General features: G+C 44.8%; 1 protein-coding gene across 1 annotated transcript in view; it reads left to right on the forward strand.

The window, feature by feature from the left end:
• The window catches only part of GRIN3A (glutamate ionotropic receptor NMDA type subunit 3A), a 187,177-nt gene extending 175,829 nt beyond the window's left edge, over positions 1 to 11,348 (forward strand). Inside the window, exon 9 of the mRNA XM_004471276.4 lies at positions 7,292 to 11,348. Coding sequence (XP_004471333.1) covers positions 7,292 to 7,631 — 340 coding nt within the window. The 3' untranslated portion in view covers positions 7,632 to 11,348. The remainder of the gene's footprint in view (positions 1 to 7,291) is intronic.
• The last annotated feature ends 4,936 nt before the right edge of the window (positions 11,349 to 16,284 follow it).

Raw genomic sequence — 16,284 nt, forward strand, 5'->3', positions numbered from 1 at the left:
TGGCCCATTCAAAGGAATAGGATAAAAATACAGAAAACTCTACTAAAGAAGATGCTGTAGATGGACAAACTTGATTGTTTGAACCAAAATGGAAAAATTAAATAAACATCATATACCTCACTAATAACATTGTGACTTTGCTGTCATGTGTAGAATCCTCCCTTCCAAAAGCCATATTTTGTATGGCCTGTCTGAAAGCTTCTGCAAATCTTATGTTTTAGTAAAATATTTTCTGTTATTCTAAAATTTAGCAAACCAAATTCAACAGCATATTTTTTAAATTATGCACAATGAACACGTGGATTTATCCCAGATATGCAATGTTGGTTCAATATAAGAAAATCAATTAATGTAATATACCACATTAGCAGAATGAAGGAAAAGAGGCACATGATCATCTTAATTGACACAGAATGGCATTTGACAAAATACAGCATCCTTTCTTGATAAAAACACATAGAACACTAGGAGAATACAGAAACTTTTTCAACATGATAAAGGACATATATGAAAAGCCCATGGCTAACAGCATGGTTAATGGTGAAAGGCTGAAAGCTTTCCCCTTAAGATCAGGGAGGCCCACCGTCACCACTGTTATTCAACATTGTACTGAAAGTTCTTGCCAGAGCAATCAGGCAAGAAAAAGACATAAAAGGCATTCAAATTGCAAAGGAAGAAGTACAACTTTCCCTATTTGCAGATGATAAAATCTTATACACAGAAAATCCTGAAAAGTCCACAACAAAGCCCCAAGAGCTAATAAATGAATTCAGCTAGATGGTGGGGTACAAAATCAACACCCAAAAATCAATAGGATTTTATAGTTAAGCAATTAACAATCATAAGAAATCAAGAAAAAAAATTCTGTTCCCAATATCAACTAAAAGAATCAAATATCTAGGAATAAATCTAACCAAGGATGTAAAGGACTTGTGCACAGAAAACTATAAAACAATGCTAAAAGAAATTAAACCAGACCTAAATAAATACAGGGATGTTCCATCTCCATGGACTGGAAGACTAAATATCCTTAAGATGTCAATACTACTTATAGCAGATTAATATTTATGAATTCCAAAACAGAGATATTGGATTATGTTTGTAAACTGGTCTGTTCTTCTGGGCTTATTAGATGGTATTAACATCAGAGGTTTCACTTTTACTTGACTAAATAATGATTAAGGCTTTTTGATTGGGTCACATCAGAAGGACGTTGAACCCCTTTGGGGGTGGGGACTTACAGAGAAAACTACACAGCAGCAGAGGGAGTTTGAGAGTTTTGATATTAGAGCCCTGGGAAGTAAACACACAGAGAAGCAAATATGTGGGGAAGGAGAAAAGGCTCCATTAGACACAGCAGAGGCCCTGGGAAGAGAGATGAGCTATTAGCCTGAGAGTCTACAGCTGGCCTTGTGGAGAGAGCAGAGAAGCTCAGCCTGGAAAGAAATGAGCCCTGAGAGAGAGACTAGACTTATCCCAGCCTACAGCTGATATTGAAAGAAGCTGAACCATGGAGCCTTAAGAGGAAGAGGAAGCCTGAACCCTCGCAGACATTATTCACAATGGCCAAAAGAGGAAGCAATTCGAGTGTCCATCAACTGATGACTGGATAAACAAAATGTGGTATATACATACAAGAGAATATTATTCAGCCATAAAAAGGAATGAAGTCCTGATACATGCAACCACATGGATGAACCTTGAAGACAAAATGTTGAGTGAAATAAACCAGACACAAAAGGACAAATTTTATATTATTTCATTGATTTGAAACAATTAGAATAAGCAAACCCATAGAGTCAGAATCTAGAATATAGGTTACCAGGGGACAGGGTGGGCATAGGGAATGGGAAGTTAAGGCTTTAAATGTACAGGGTTCCTATTTTGAGTGATGGAAATGTTTTCTTAATGGATGGTAGTGGTAAAAGCACAATATTGTAAATATAATTAGCAGCACTGAAATATATATCTGAATATGATTAAAGGGGAAATGTTAAATTGTATATATTGTAAAAGAATATTTTTTAAACCCATGGAACTACATTACACGAACAGTGAACCCTAAGTTAAACCATAGACTTCAATTAATAGTACTATTTTTAAAATGTGTTATCATCAATTGTAATAAATGTTCTACACCAAAGCAAGATCTTGGTGGTGGAGTGGTATATCAGAATCCCGTATTTTATTCATGATTTTTCTGTAAACCTATAACTTCTATAATAAAGGGGTAGAAAATTAATTCATTTCTGAAAAAAGTATGGGTATAGACTCTAGAGTCAAACATTCTGGATTCAAATCCTATCTCTAACACTTAAAATATATGTGACCTTGGGCAAGTTATTTAATTAACTTTTTTGTGCATCAGTTTCCTCATTTATAAAATTGAGATAAGAATAATACCAATTTTATAGAATTGTTGTGAGGATTAAATGAAAACAAAGCAAATGCCTGATAAATGTTTGCTAATATTATTATGTACAAAATATATGCAAGATTTAATTCATGAGTTCTGCAGGCAATAATTTTTGGGAAATTGCCTTTGTTGCCATGTTTCCACTCTCCACCTCTTTCCAGAACTCCTAGAAATATTTGAAATACATAACAAACTTGTTCTTCCTAATCCACTTCCTATCACTCTTACTATAGAGTTTCTAGAAAAGATCAGTTCATCAATAGGAAGTGCAAAGTTAGAAGACATACCATCCCCACAGTCACCCTCACTTCTAACCACCTGCAAGTCTGAGGATTCCCCAAGTCCACCTTCAGTTTCAACAGTCCTCATTAGAAGTACTCATAGAACTCGATGGAAACTGTTACACTCACAGTTACAGTTTCTACTGGACAAGAATACAGATCAAAATCAGCCAAGGGAGGAGATGCATGAGGAGGAGACCAGATAAGTTCCAAAGGTGGACCCTCCAGTTGTCCTCTCTCCAAGGAGATGTGGCTAGAATTACTTTTCCAGTATCAATGTGTGACAGTACACACAGAGCACTGTCATCCAGGGAAGCTCATCTGAGACTCGGTGTCCAGAGTTATTAGGACTCTATCACGTAGGCACCAACGTCTCCCCATGTGAATGACATCAGTCTCCAGCCCCTCCAGTGGGTGAGCTGATGCTGCTTGACCCGAAGTCGCCACTCTAGACCACATTGCTACTATAGAACAGCGGTTCTTAACCTTTTTTGTTCCACAGATCCCTTTGCCAGTCAAGTGAAAACCATGGTCCCCTTACTAAGTCCACACTATACTATGTATTATTTAATAAACATATCACACCCACATGAACACACTCCCACAAGAATACTGTTTTTTTTTTTAATTTTTTCCATTCAAGCTCACAGACCCCCTGAACACTTTCCATGGAACCCTTGGGGTTCATGGACCCTTGGTTAAGAACCCCTGCTATAGAGTATAGCCCAAGGCCCCCAGGCAAACAAAGAATGTCAAGCATGACTTTCCAAGGATTTAGCTATTACCCTCCAAAGACCTCTTTTTAGGCAAGGTTGAATTCTTCACTACATAGGAAGTAACAAGCATTCAATCCATAGATGACATGTGAAAATTAGAAACTCCATACCTTCACTCTGGGTCAAGGGATGACTGTGGCCTCATTCACAGTAGCTAATACCCTCAGAAGCATTTGGGCCCCATCCTGGCTGGGCTATATTGGATTCTCCCCAAAGCCTCAGTATAGGGCATCACCTCCAAGCAACTCTGACATCTGCAGCCTGTCCTCAGCTCAAAGTTTAGCTTTCTGAGTAATTTCAAAATCTGATACTCACACCGCCCATTCATAAGTAAAAGGAGCTGGGGCAGAGGAGGCCATGATTCTCTTTCAGTGTTCTTATCTCTTCTGGGGCTGCTGCAGTCCTCTTCTCTCCAGTTTGCACTTAGCTTGTCCGATCCATTACCATTATCTCTTAGTGTCTCTTTACAAGCACCCACCCCCCTCCCTCTCAGCACATTGCCACTCTATTAATGACAAGCTGTAGATTAATCAGGTCACAGCTGTTTCATGTCATGTTACATATATTGTGTCTATAATTATTTTTAACATAGAATTTAAACAAGAGAAACACAAGAAGATATTATGGCAGCAAAAACATCATTTCATGACAAAATATTTATTTTCCAGGAAGCCCAGTGGCCCCGTCTCCAACTGTGATGTGATTCATGTTCACTCTCTCTCACTGAAATCGAGGATCAAATGTATCTTTTCACTCAACTTTCCCACTTCCCTTGTTGGGTGCCCTTTCTGAATTCCTTATTTTGAGAAGGTGCTAAGGGAGAACATGCTCTTGTGGCTCACCTTGGACTCACAATTCCTGTGCCTGCCTCCACACAACCCAGCATCTGTAACCTTTGCAAACACAATGTGTGCTTGGGCTCCCACTGCTGTTATCTCTCCTCTGAATGGTCCAGTGGTGCACTGGCCTTCGATGTCACGTAATTGCTCCACAGGAGCTCGTTTTACTTGGTTTTAGTGTTCAATAAGCTCACTCACTGTTCACACAGCGGGGGATCACGCCAAGGCCGAGAAAGTCTTTGATACCAATTACAACCTAAACATTATTGAGGCCAATAAATAACACACTCAGTCCTTCAAATTGGACACTAAATCTGACATTCAATAACTGTCATCTTGCACTGTGACTGGAGTTTGTCATGGAGTCCAATTTTTGCAGACCCATCTATATTCTCAGATAAGACACACAAAGCTCTGGAGAAAGCTAAATCAGCTTTGTGTACATCTCATTGTGGTTATCTAGACGGCCCAGGAAAATGCACAGTTGCTCTACCCCCAGGTTTCCCACACTACGAATCATTGTATAGATTATGTCTGTTGACTTGAAAACTCTGTCTGTCTCTCTGTCTCTCTCTTTCTCTCCTTTTGGAAGAATATCTATGCAAGTGCCCATGTCTGCTATATCCCTCCCCTACACTCCATAGGTATTGAATGAATAAAAGAATAAATAATTACTAGACTATGAGTTTGAGAAAAGGCTTGGAGAAATTTGGGGCCATGGTGTGAGAGCAGATATTGCTCTGTTTTTATTTAATGTAGGGAAAAGGAGTGAACATTGCAAGAAGCATCTATTTATATAGTTCTTGGTCCTGGTTTCATGTGAATTTTGGTTTCTGTCCTTCACCCCACTGAATTTCTGATACAGACCCCCCCTTTTCACTCTCCTCTCACCCCCAAGACACACAGAAATTGCAAACCATGTAACACACACCACAGACAAGACTTTAAAACTATGGAAACTCAGTAGAAAAAGACCTGAAGGAAAAAGTAAAGGGAATGTAAGACAGGGATGAAAATTATGACTGCATCTTCCCTCTGACCAGGTCTAAAGCCAGTGGAGCTATGAGCAGGTTCATGGTAGAACTTTTACCCAGCCCAGGACACATGAAAACTGAGCTCTGGTGCATCCTGCTGGCTTATATGAAACTTACATTTTGAGAAACGTGAAAGATCAACGAGGTGCTTTGGAAGGTGTTTCTATGTTTTAATGGCTTGGAGCATGCATCAGTTAATATTTGCTGTCTGAGGTATCAGCACAATATGTAATATTTTAAATAATAGCAAGCAGCTCTCGAATCTGTGGGTCGGCTGGGCAGTTTGCTGACCTGAGCCAGGCTTGACTGGCCTCAGCTGGGTTCGCCTGTCTGTCTGCAGCCAGCTAGTGGAGGAACCGGCTATGGATTGGGCTGGTTGGTCTATGAACCCTCAACTGGGTACCTGGGAAGACTGGGAGCTCTCTTCACAGGACCTATCTTCATCCGGAAGGCTAGTCTGGACAGGTTCACATTGCAGTGGCAGGTTTCTGAGAGAGTGCAAGTGTGCCAGCTTCTAAAAGCCTGGACTTGAAACTATCATCCTGCCACTTCCACCACATTCTATTGGCCTGAACAACTCATCAGACCAGCCAAATTCAAGGGGAAGCAAAACAGCCTTCACATCCTGATGGGGGATGCACTGCGAAGTCACACAACAGGGGAGTCTGTGTAAAAGAGGAGTGGACGATTATGACCCCTGCGACAGTCGACCTAGTGTTTTGGTTCCCATCCTTGTGACTGCATCAAGACTCTATCCCTCCTCCTGCTTTCCTACCCCTCCTCCTCCTGGCAAGTCAGAGTGAGCGTGACTTCATGCAGTCACATGGATGAGAATCAAAATACAAGGACTTAATAGCGTGATTCATTTTGATTTGCCCTGTGATCAATTGCAAAAGTGGTCAAAACCCTCTTCCTCCTCCTTCTCCTTTAATGAAACTAGAAGAAATCAGCAGTGATGCTGCTTCAGGCTCCAATCTGTTCTTGTAGCAAGACGTTCTACTCATTGCATCTAACTGTCAAGGTATATTTCAGAAAGACTCCCCCTCCTCCCATGCCTATCTAGCGATAACTTTCTTGCTGTCTACAGCCCTCCCTGCGCGGTGGTAATAGGTGGTAATAGGTAGTAGGTGCTGGGCGGCAAGGCTGAAAGAGGATTGCAAATCAGTCTCTATTTGACTTTCATTATCCCAGCAAGCTCTCCAGGGCTTTCTTGGGATATTTTTAAGCCACATACCTGACCTCTCATTCTCAATCCACGTGACTGATCATCTCACAATGTGAACCCTTTTGGTGAAATCTGCTGCTTGTGTGCCTTTTTTTTTTTAAGGAGGTACCGGGGATTGAACTCTGGACCTCATACATGAGATGCGTGCGCTCAACCACTAAGCTATGTGCTCAACCACTGAGCCACACCTGCTCCACTGTTTGTTTTCTTCTATTCTGCCCTAAATCAACTAGCAAGCATGGTCCCATGAATTAAGAATTAGCCATATTATAATGTCTATCACCAGGCCATGCTTAGAGTCCAACAGCTAAGTAAACAGAGTTCCACTTTTACAAAAGCACCATCTTTCGGGCCATAGAATGTCTCAAGGTCATGCCACCTTCGGAACCTCACTGAAAGGAAGGGAATAAAAAGGCATGTAAGGGTCTTCACAAAAGAATGAGCCCTTCTCTGATCCCCCAGGCTTTCAGATGATACCCCCATTCCAATTTCAAAGTAGCCTAAGACTTGAGAAGACCTTGAATTTACATCGAAATGGATTGTATTGGATCCTATTGTCCCCAAGACACTAGCAGACAGTGTCTCCATGACCTGGTGACTTCATGTCTGAAATGCCTACCGGGCTCGGTATTATTCACCCAGAGATGCTCACAGATGGAGAGGGGCGCGTTGAGAGCTGCGGAATGCAAGGGGGCGCTAAACTCTCTCTCTGTTTCCTAGGTCCCACGTGGGGCCCCGCCAGCTCAGCGTGTGGAACACCTCCGACCCGAGGCCCGGCGACCGAGGCAAGGACACCTCGAGGGAGGAGGGAGGACAAAGCCAGCTGGGCCTCGGGGCGCTCCAGGACTTCCCTCTGCCCCCGAGAAGAAGGGAGCTGCCCGCCTCCCCGGCCACCAACGGGAAAGCAGACCCCCCGAACGTGGCTCGGACCTCCGTGATGCAGGAGCTCTCCGAGCTCGAGAAGCAGATCCAGGTGATCCGGCAGGAGCTGCAGCTGGCTGTGAGCAGGAAAACGGAGCTGGAAGAGTATCAGAGGACAAACCGGACTCGCGAGTCCTAGGGCTCCCGCGGCTCGGGTCGCGGTCCCCGGCATCCGCTGAGCGCAGGAAACACGTGGCAATGCTCGTTTGTAACTTCCGGCAGAGGTCTGGGGAGGCGGGCTCTGGGTCACCTTGGAGGCCGGGTGGGCCCTCCCAAGCCTGGAAAAGAGCAGCTGCTCTTCCCAGGCCCCCTCTCGAAGTCCCCAAGGTGAGGGGCCCTGCCAGGGCAGGAAGCTGGCCCCAGGCAGGCGTCCCCTCCGCTTCAGCGATCTGCGAAGAACCAGACAGCCCCGCTCCCCTTAACCTTTCCACCAGGTGCCACAGAAATATTTCGAGTTTTTAGCCCTTTCTCTGCACTATCAACGAGAGAGAAAAGTCGCCATCCACACGTGTCTCTGGCGGGGCTGCTGGTTTTCCTCTCGGTATGGAACAGGATTTTGCAGGGTTGCAGCTGTTGCTGCCACCCCCCAGGCGAGACCCCATGCTACATTCTGAACCGGGGAGTGGGGCGGGGGGAGCTGAGAAATGGAGGAGGGGGATCCCACTGTACTTATGAAACTACGCGAGCTCCTTAGTGTCCCGGCAGGCCCAGGGCAAGAGAAGGTGCTGCTGTGTCTGTGCCTATTCAGATGACCCCTTAGTATGACTAGGTTTACATGCCCCTACGGAAGGGGACGGGGACGCTGGGACATGGTGAGCATGAAGAGAGGATGGGCAGAAGAGGTACACACGTGCACACCGTGCTTTTAGAGCAAAAGCTCAGGGCCAGAAAGGCAATTTGGCTAAGAAATGAATAAGCCTGCACTTCTGATCTAACGAAGCATCTCCACTGTAGCATGTGCCTTTTATAATGGAAAAGAAAGGGAGAAAAAGCAAAGCAGGGATTTGGCCTGAGGATGAAACCGGAATAGCAGTGCTCACTGCCCACCGCGGCCCGCGTGAGCCGGTGCCCCTGGCTTCCGTGGCAATGTTCGGCAAACCACGCATGAGGTCATTTCAAATCAGCAGGCGCCTATCTCTTAGCCGTAGGCAGCCAAACGTGAATCTCGAGCCTGTGAATGGCACACGCTTGAACATTCAGGAATCTGCCCTGCGTGCCTCGTGTCCCTATAGGTAATTACCAAATCAGAAGCCCACCCTTGTAGCCATTCGTCACTGGGGAAATGGTGAGCAGGTTTCGTCCCTCTGGTTCTTCTCCAGGCCCCAATTTCTAAGGCCCCCAAAGACTGATGTAAATAACCCCGTTTCCCCTCTACCTGGGTGCCCCTTTCCCACAGCACAGCAGCTGGGCCAAATAGAAAGGGAAAGGAATCCGGGGACTCTAGACGGTCAGTTTCCAAATGTTAATACAGACGATCCTCACCTGGGAAGCACATCAACATGCCCCTTTCCCAGAGATTACCAAGGTGGGATCTGGGGTGCACTCAGAAATCCTATTAACTAACACACCCAGGTGACTCATAACCCAGGTGACCGACAACATGTTCTGGAAGTTTGACCATTTTGAGAGTTTTAACTCCAGCACACACCGGCCACTGCACCTTCTACCGTGCCCCAGCCCAGCCCCTGGGCACCATTTAAGCCTTGACATCCTTGTTTATCAATTACTTGCTTTCTCTTTTTAGTACTCTTCACTCTACACCCAACTATCCCAGCACCTACAATGGGCTCCAGTGCTCTGCCCAGCACGGCGCCCTGTGAAAGCTGCAGATAATTGGAAAGATGCCTCCATCACAAAATGTCTCCCCCTGCCTTGGGATACAAGGCCTGCACCCAAGAGCTACCCAGTCCTGCAGAGAAAGAGAAGTTAAGCTGCAGGAGAGAACATTTTAGTAATTCATGAATATGCCTGAGAAAACCCCGGCGTGAGGGAGGAGCCAGGGAGGTGGGAGGGTTCTAAAGTCAGACTTCATCAGCCTCTCAGATCAAACAGTTCAACAGTGAGGAAGGTGAGCCGTGGAAACAGAAGGGGACACTTCTGCTTTGAAACACCCTAGCTTCCCACGTTCTCACTCCAGGCCCAGAAGTAGGTTTGCAACTGCCTTGGGACGATGATGCCTCTTAGCCCTCCCCAGCCATCTGCCACAGCTAAGGATGCTGTAGAGACTGCGCCATCACACCCTGCACACTCCCGAGCCCGCAGGCTGATGTCCAGGTGTACCTCAATTCTCATAGCAGCAGTGCTCCTGCAAAGTTGGACTTGGGCATTTTTGTAACTCAAACCATATTCTGACTGTACATGAGAAGCTGGCTATTCAAGGGAACCCAGAGGTGAATTCTTTTGTAAAGAGTCCTTTTGTAATGCACTTAATTATTCCCTTCGCGTATCTGTTTTGTAAGTTTGGATTTTTGTACATCGGGTTTTCCCTCAGCTTCTCTCCGAGGCATTCTGGGCAGTGATGATCCCTGGGCCCCTGCCTTGTCCATGAAGCACCTGGGCAGAGCACGGTCGCCCACCATCTTCTGAGGAAATGCTCGGGCAGAATCGTGGCCGGGACGCGCCCGGCCGGGGCTGGAAGCAGACTTCCTGCCGGCCACACTGCTGGAAACGCCTCCGCGTTCCAGGCAAGAGGAAACACACACCGTTATCACTTGTGGTGAAATGAATCTTTATGTTAAGTAGCAATGGTTCTTTTTATCAGTCGTGACTGAACAGTGTTTTGCAATTTGTGAAACAGTATGTTGTGTCTGTAAAAGATTTCATGAAATGGTGGTCCGTCGAAAACCTCCTTTCTGTTCTGCTCCCCCAGTCCCTCTCGCCTCCCCTCGGGCTCAAAACACACAAAGATCAGCAGGCTTCAGGCGGAGAGTGGTCTTTGGGTAAAGAGGGAAGGGGTGCCGCCTGGCCTTCTCGAGGGTGCCTATTGCATGAGCTCAGGAGCTGGGACCCTGGGCTGTGACAGCCTGAGTGTGTCACACACCCCCACCCTCCCGTTCTGGGTGAGCTGGAGCAGATCTGGCTACTTGGTTCATGTAAACATCCATGGTGAGGGCGCCGGGGAGGGTGGACCTCAAGGAAGGAGAGGGGATTCCTCAGACAACGGAGGACGAGGTGGAAGAACGAGTAGAACCATCAGCTGAGGTCTGCAATGTGCCCAGGGGTGCCTCTCCATTGTCCGCGGCTCTTCCTGTTGTGCAAACCCCATGTAGGAGCTGTTGCTTCCGTTCTATCCAGAATGGTGGGAAATAGAGCAACCGCCAAGCAAAACTGAGCTCTGTCAGCTTGCTAACAGACTTCTCAGCAGACAGCCTTGGAGAAAGTAAGCACTTTCTTGGAAAACTTCTTGGAAAACTGTTTTAGAGCCTCCCTTTTTCCCAACCCATGCTTTTTGATAGGCAAACCAGAAAATCCAACCCGATTTCAGAAGTTGCTTTTTTATCATCAAAACCACTACACTATCTGCACCGTTTAGGTTTTCCTTTCTCCACCCACCTAAACCATCCATCTAATTTGGGATTCCCTCACTATTTTCTTTTTAGTTACTAAACATCTTATGAAAATAACTTCTAAGTATTAAGGTTTGTGGAGAGTCTTTGCCTCGTGTCTTCATTTTAATGTGTTTGCAATTGCTCCGCTCCAGGAAGAACTGAAATCCTGTCTTGTGAGCATGAAGTGAACGGGCTGTTTTGCTCCAGCCACATTTCTTGTACACCCTTGTGGAAGGACAAGGTGTCCTCAGATCTTTTCCATCTCCAGTTTCTATGACTGTGGAATAAATGTTCAGATAGAAACTTCACGTTTGGGTGTCCTGCTGACGTTGTCTATGGGGACTCAAATGCTGACATGGTCCCAGCCCCTTCCTCATGGGAGATCCCCTGATGCTCTGATTTATGCTAGGTCCCTTGTTATTGTCCAAAGAAGTGACACAAGGAATGCTGAGAAAACTCAGAGTCCAGGCATGAAAAAGTAGAGCTGAAGTGGTTTAATCCAAGGGAGACGGTCTAGGAAAAGGCATGATATAAAGAAACCTCTGCCCTGACCACCAATATTTAGTAATTCAACAAACAATTCCTAAACACCTTCTATTTATGTGCCAAGTGCCGGGGCAGAGAAGTGAGAGATATGGGCACAGTCTCTCATCTTACCTGAAAACTGGTAATACTACCATAGCAAACATTTATTTGAGCATTTACCATAAACCATGATCTCATTCAATCTTCATAACAACCTCCATAAGATAGGTATGGTCGTTACTGCTAGCTTACAGGTGAAAAAACAGGGTCGGGGAAATTACACCACCTGCCTGAGGTTATAAGAGTAGCAGCAGAGGTTTGTACTCAGGCTATGCAATTGCCAGAACAACTACACTCTACTGTCAGGATTCTGGTCTTTGTCTTACAACTTCCTTTGGTTCCTCTATTCCCTGTGTGACCTTTCAGCCTTAGTGCCTCCTACTTGTGCTTCAGCCTGGCCTCCAGCCCCTCAGAACAGAGAGGGAAGTTGGTGTGGTCCATTTAGCTCAGTGCTGTAGCTCTGGAGTCTAACAGAAAGAGTTTTTCAGCATCTCTTTCTTTCTGCCTTCTTGCCCAACAAGAAATGGTCCAAACACAGTTGGGAACCATTCAGCAGCCCTGCAGCCAGCCTCAAGCACCACAGTTTCTGCCAGTCCACACAGTTTTAGCTGCTGGCAAACTTCCCTTCCTGAATCTGCTAGGCTGATGCATTCTTCACACTCATTATTTTTTTTTGAAATATGACCAAATCTCACTGAAACTTAAATCCAATATGACCTCATTCGATTGCAAACTTACACAAGGATATTTTGCATCATTTATTACTTCAGTTATTGGATGCCTGGTTTGAGTCAGCCACCAGAGAAAGACAGACAAAAGAGGAGATTCTGATTACATGGAGCTCAGGGTAGTGGGGCAAGGGGCATGGGGGGGGGCGGCAACTGGCAACACAGCATGGTATACACTGATAAGGAAACGCACATTGGGTGCTACAGGAGCAAAGGCAGCACCTAACCCTGTGTGTGTGTGTGTGTGTGTGTGTGTGTGTGTGTGTGTGTAGGTGAGGATGGAGAGGTAACAGGTCTTCCAGGTAAAAGAAACAACACAGGCAAAGTTCCAGAACTGGAAATCAGGACAGTCAAGGAATGTGGGGACTTTGAATAGTAAATACGACAAAAACACAAAGCACATGTATAGGTGACCAACTATAAGGATTGGAAAAACAGTGGTAATCTCTGTCCTAGATTAGATTTGTACGCTGAATCTTGAAGACAATAGAACACATTAAAGGATTTTAAGCAGAGGAGGGCCATGGTAAAAGATTAGGAGCCTCATCACAGACGTGGGACTAGCTGTCATTCATATGAATTTTGTTTGTTTGTAGGGTGGGGGGCAAAAAAGGTTAAATCCTTGATGTTCTGGAAGAATTTGGTCATGACATCATTAAACCAGTACAGGCAGACTAGAAAACAAGGACAAACACATTTAGATTCTATGGTGGGTATCAGTCATATTTTTCCCTAGAAATAGGGAGAAAAGTAGATGAAGAAAATGCATTTCCTTTGTAGATGATAGGCAAGTTACTTGAGCTCTCAAAGGTAATATTTTGAGCATTTGCTATTTGCCAGACAATGTACTAAATGTTTTGCACATGTTGAGTCATTCAATCCTCAACACAACCCTAGGAGATAGCGACTGTTGTTTTATACAGGAAGAAACACAGAGCACAGAGAGGGGAAGCAACTGGCTAGGAAGTGGCTGAGCCCAAGCCAGGTGAGTCGGACTTCATGAGAAACATGTTCTCACCAAATAGAAGGGAGGGCACAAGGAGAAGGCCAAGTTCTCTTGGATTCAGTTCTGGCCTAGAACGAGGCACTGGAGGAACTTTCAACAAGACGCAGTCCCCACCAGGGCCTGGCAAAGGGCTCCCACTAAACCAGAACTGTTGAGGCTATGTAGGGTTATGTAGGTCTTCAAAAAGACTTCAGCATAACTTGGGAAATATTTTCATTTCTGATCTCCCTAGTGACAACCATGCTGTCAAGTACAGGTCTCCGCTCAGGTTAGAAGAAAGAACAGTGCAGGCCTGATCAGCACATCTCGATTCTACAGCTAAACTGAGTAACTTTGGGGCCTAAATGAGGACATGGTTTGAGCTCCCTTTCAGTTCTCACATCTCACCTGGCAAGCACATCATTCTACTTCACAAATACAACATAAAATATTCAGATAATACCATTATTTTGTTAATATATATATATATACTATGGTTCCAATTTTGCCCACAACTTCCCTAAAAAAAAAAAGTCTATAATGAGAGAAGCCTGCACTGTCAAGAGCTGCCTCTAACAGAGGTGTTAGTTTCAGAATTCGTAACAATTCCTTTTATCAACACAAAAGAAATCTAAAAATACAGTCATATATTTTAGAATAATTCAAATTTGTAGTTACTCCAATGTGTGAGGAAGAAAGGTTGTCTTTACATAGGGCAAAGGAAAAAAAAAATACAAGGTTTGAATTCATACAATGGTTCAAAAAAGAAGACCTCTGAAGATCTGACAGCAAAAGCATGGAGCTGCATAATTTAACCACACGAACCTCTGAGTGAGTGTGCCAGGCCCCAGGCTGGATATTGGGAATCAGTTTCAGTATACTTGTCATCATAAGACAGGCAGACTTTGGTGACAAGGACTAGTCAAACTTTTCTGCAGGCCCAATGGTACCTGGGTTTATCAATCAGTTAACAGTCCTCAGGGGAAACCCTGAGGAAGAAAAATCAAAAAGCATTCTCCACCAGCATGTGACAAAGGAATTAAATGAGTGCAGCAAGCAGCGTCCTGCGAGAACTATGCACCAGCATTCCCGTAGTTCTAAAAGACATGTGGGACATTGTTTTATTGTCCAGAATCTTCCCATGAATCCCTACAATATCAAATCACATAGTGCTGTGTACAAGGACAACTGTGGCTCTAGAAGAGAGAATAAGAAAACACAAGGAGCCCCAGTGGAAATACACATAAGAACTCAACAGCTAGCAGAAACAAGAGCGCAACACCTCTCAAAGAGATGCCTATAATAGGTGTCTTAGTTTGCTAGGCTGCTATGACAAATACCAGCCACAATGGACTGGCTTAACAACAGGAATTAATTGGATCATGGGTTGGAAGGCTAGAAGCCCAAATCAAGGTATAGTCAGGGCTTGCTTTCTCCCTGAAACCTGCTGCATTCTGGCGCTGGCTTGCCACCATCCATGGGGTTCTTGGCTAGCTTCCTGTCACATGGCCACCTCTCTCTCCTTGTATGCTCTTCTGGTCTGGCTTCTTCCTGTGTGGACTTTTCTGACTTTTGGTGTCTTCTCTTTATAAGGCCTCCAATAATTTGGATTAATACCTGCGGTCATTCTGTAGGGGCACACCTTTACTAAAAATTAAAACATCTTCAAGAGGTCCTATTTACAATGGGTTCATGCCCACAGGGATTGGCTTATGATTACAAGCCAGCCAACAGCAAGTTGTATAGTTATGGTGCATGCTTTAGAACAGCCTTGATTTTGCTCAAAATCTCTGAGATATTTCCAAGGTAACAACAAAAGAAATTTTTTTTAAAAATGAAGAGGTTGTCCCAACAAGACCTGAATAAAATGTTAAATAAAAAATGAGAAGCCTCTATTACTTCTATAATAATCTTAAAAATCAGCATTAAGAGGCATGACTTTACAACATGAACCAATTCAGTTTGCAATTTAGGGGTATTCCTGAAGCCCATTCATTCACCTCTTCTGTAGTGAAAGAAGCCGGACTGCCTCCAAATCACAACCATTTTCGGTCATTATCGGAAAATGACCTAGGGAGCACTAGTTGGAACTAGGAGTTTCCTACTCTTCCCATCTGGAGTTTCCCCTAAATCAAGTTCCCCAAGGGACTAGCGGCTTTCTCCCCAGCAAACCTCAGGCCCCATGGTGCCCTGGTGCTGGCTTTCCCAACCAATGCTCAGTAACAGCCTCGGTAACCCAGTCTCAGTAACCCAACTCCAAGAATCTGCTGCCCAAGGAGGCTGTTTGTCTCCCTCTCCCCAAGTAACCAAGTTAGTGTTTACATGTGCCCTGTAAGAAGAGGCAGCAGCAAGGGGTAAGTTCCTATCATCCCACCACTGGAATGCAAACCTACAGTGTGCCCAGCAGCAGGGCCTGATCCAAGCAGGCGTGTGTGTGTATCAAGAGACCTCCTTGATGACCTCTGCCTTCTAATATTCTCCAATTAGACCCATTTCTTAACCCACATCACATGACTTTGTGGACTTCATCACAAGGCCTGCTGATAACAGGTGGTGACCAAAAAAGGATATGGAATTTGCCTCTACCCATTGCTAGGGCAGATGGTGATCAAGAAGAATCCACTTAACCAAGGATATATAAAACCTCTGGTTTACAGGTTACTATCAAAATATATAATTCAAGAATTCTCAGCCTAAAGTGCAGACAGCCTCTATTCCCTGGAAAACAAATCACCATCTCTCTTTTTCTCTTTGAGGTACTGCGGCTGGGGGTTGAACCCAGGACTTCACATGTGGGAAGCCAGCGTGCAACCACTGAGCTACATCGGCTCCCCCAAGTTGGTTTTTAGGAGGCACTGGGGATCAAATTCATATGTGGGAAGCAGGTGCTCAACCATCTGAACTTCATCCACTCTTAAATCACCATCTCTTATACCCATAATGAGC

Source organism: Dasypus novemcinctus, chromosome 8 (genome assembly GCF_030445035.2).
Source record: "Dasypus novemcinctus isolate mDasNov1 chromosome 8, mDasNov1.1.hap2, whole genome shotgun sequence".
Classification (NCBI taxonomy): domain Eukaryota; kingdom Metazoa; phylum Chordata; class Mammalia; order Cingulata; family Dasypodidae; genus Dasypus; species Dasypus novemcinctus.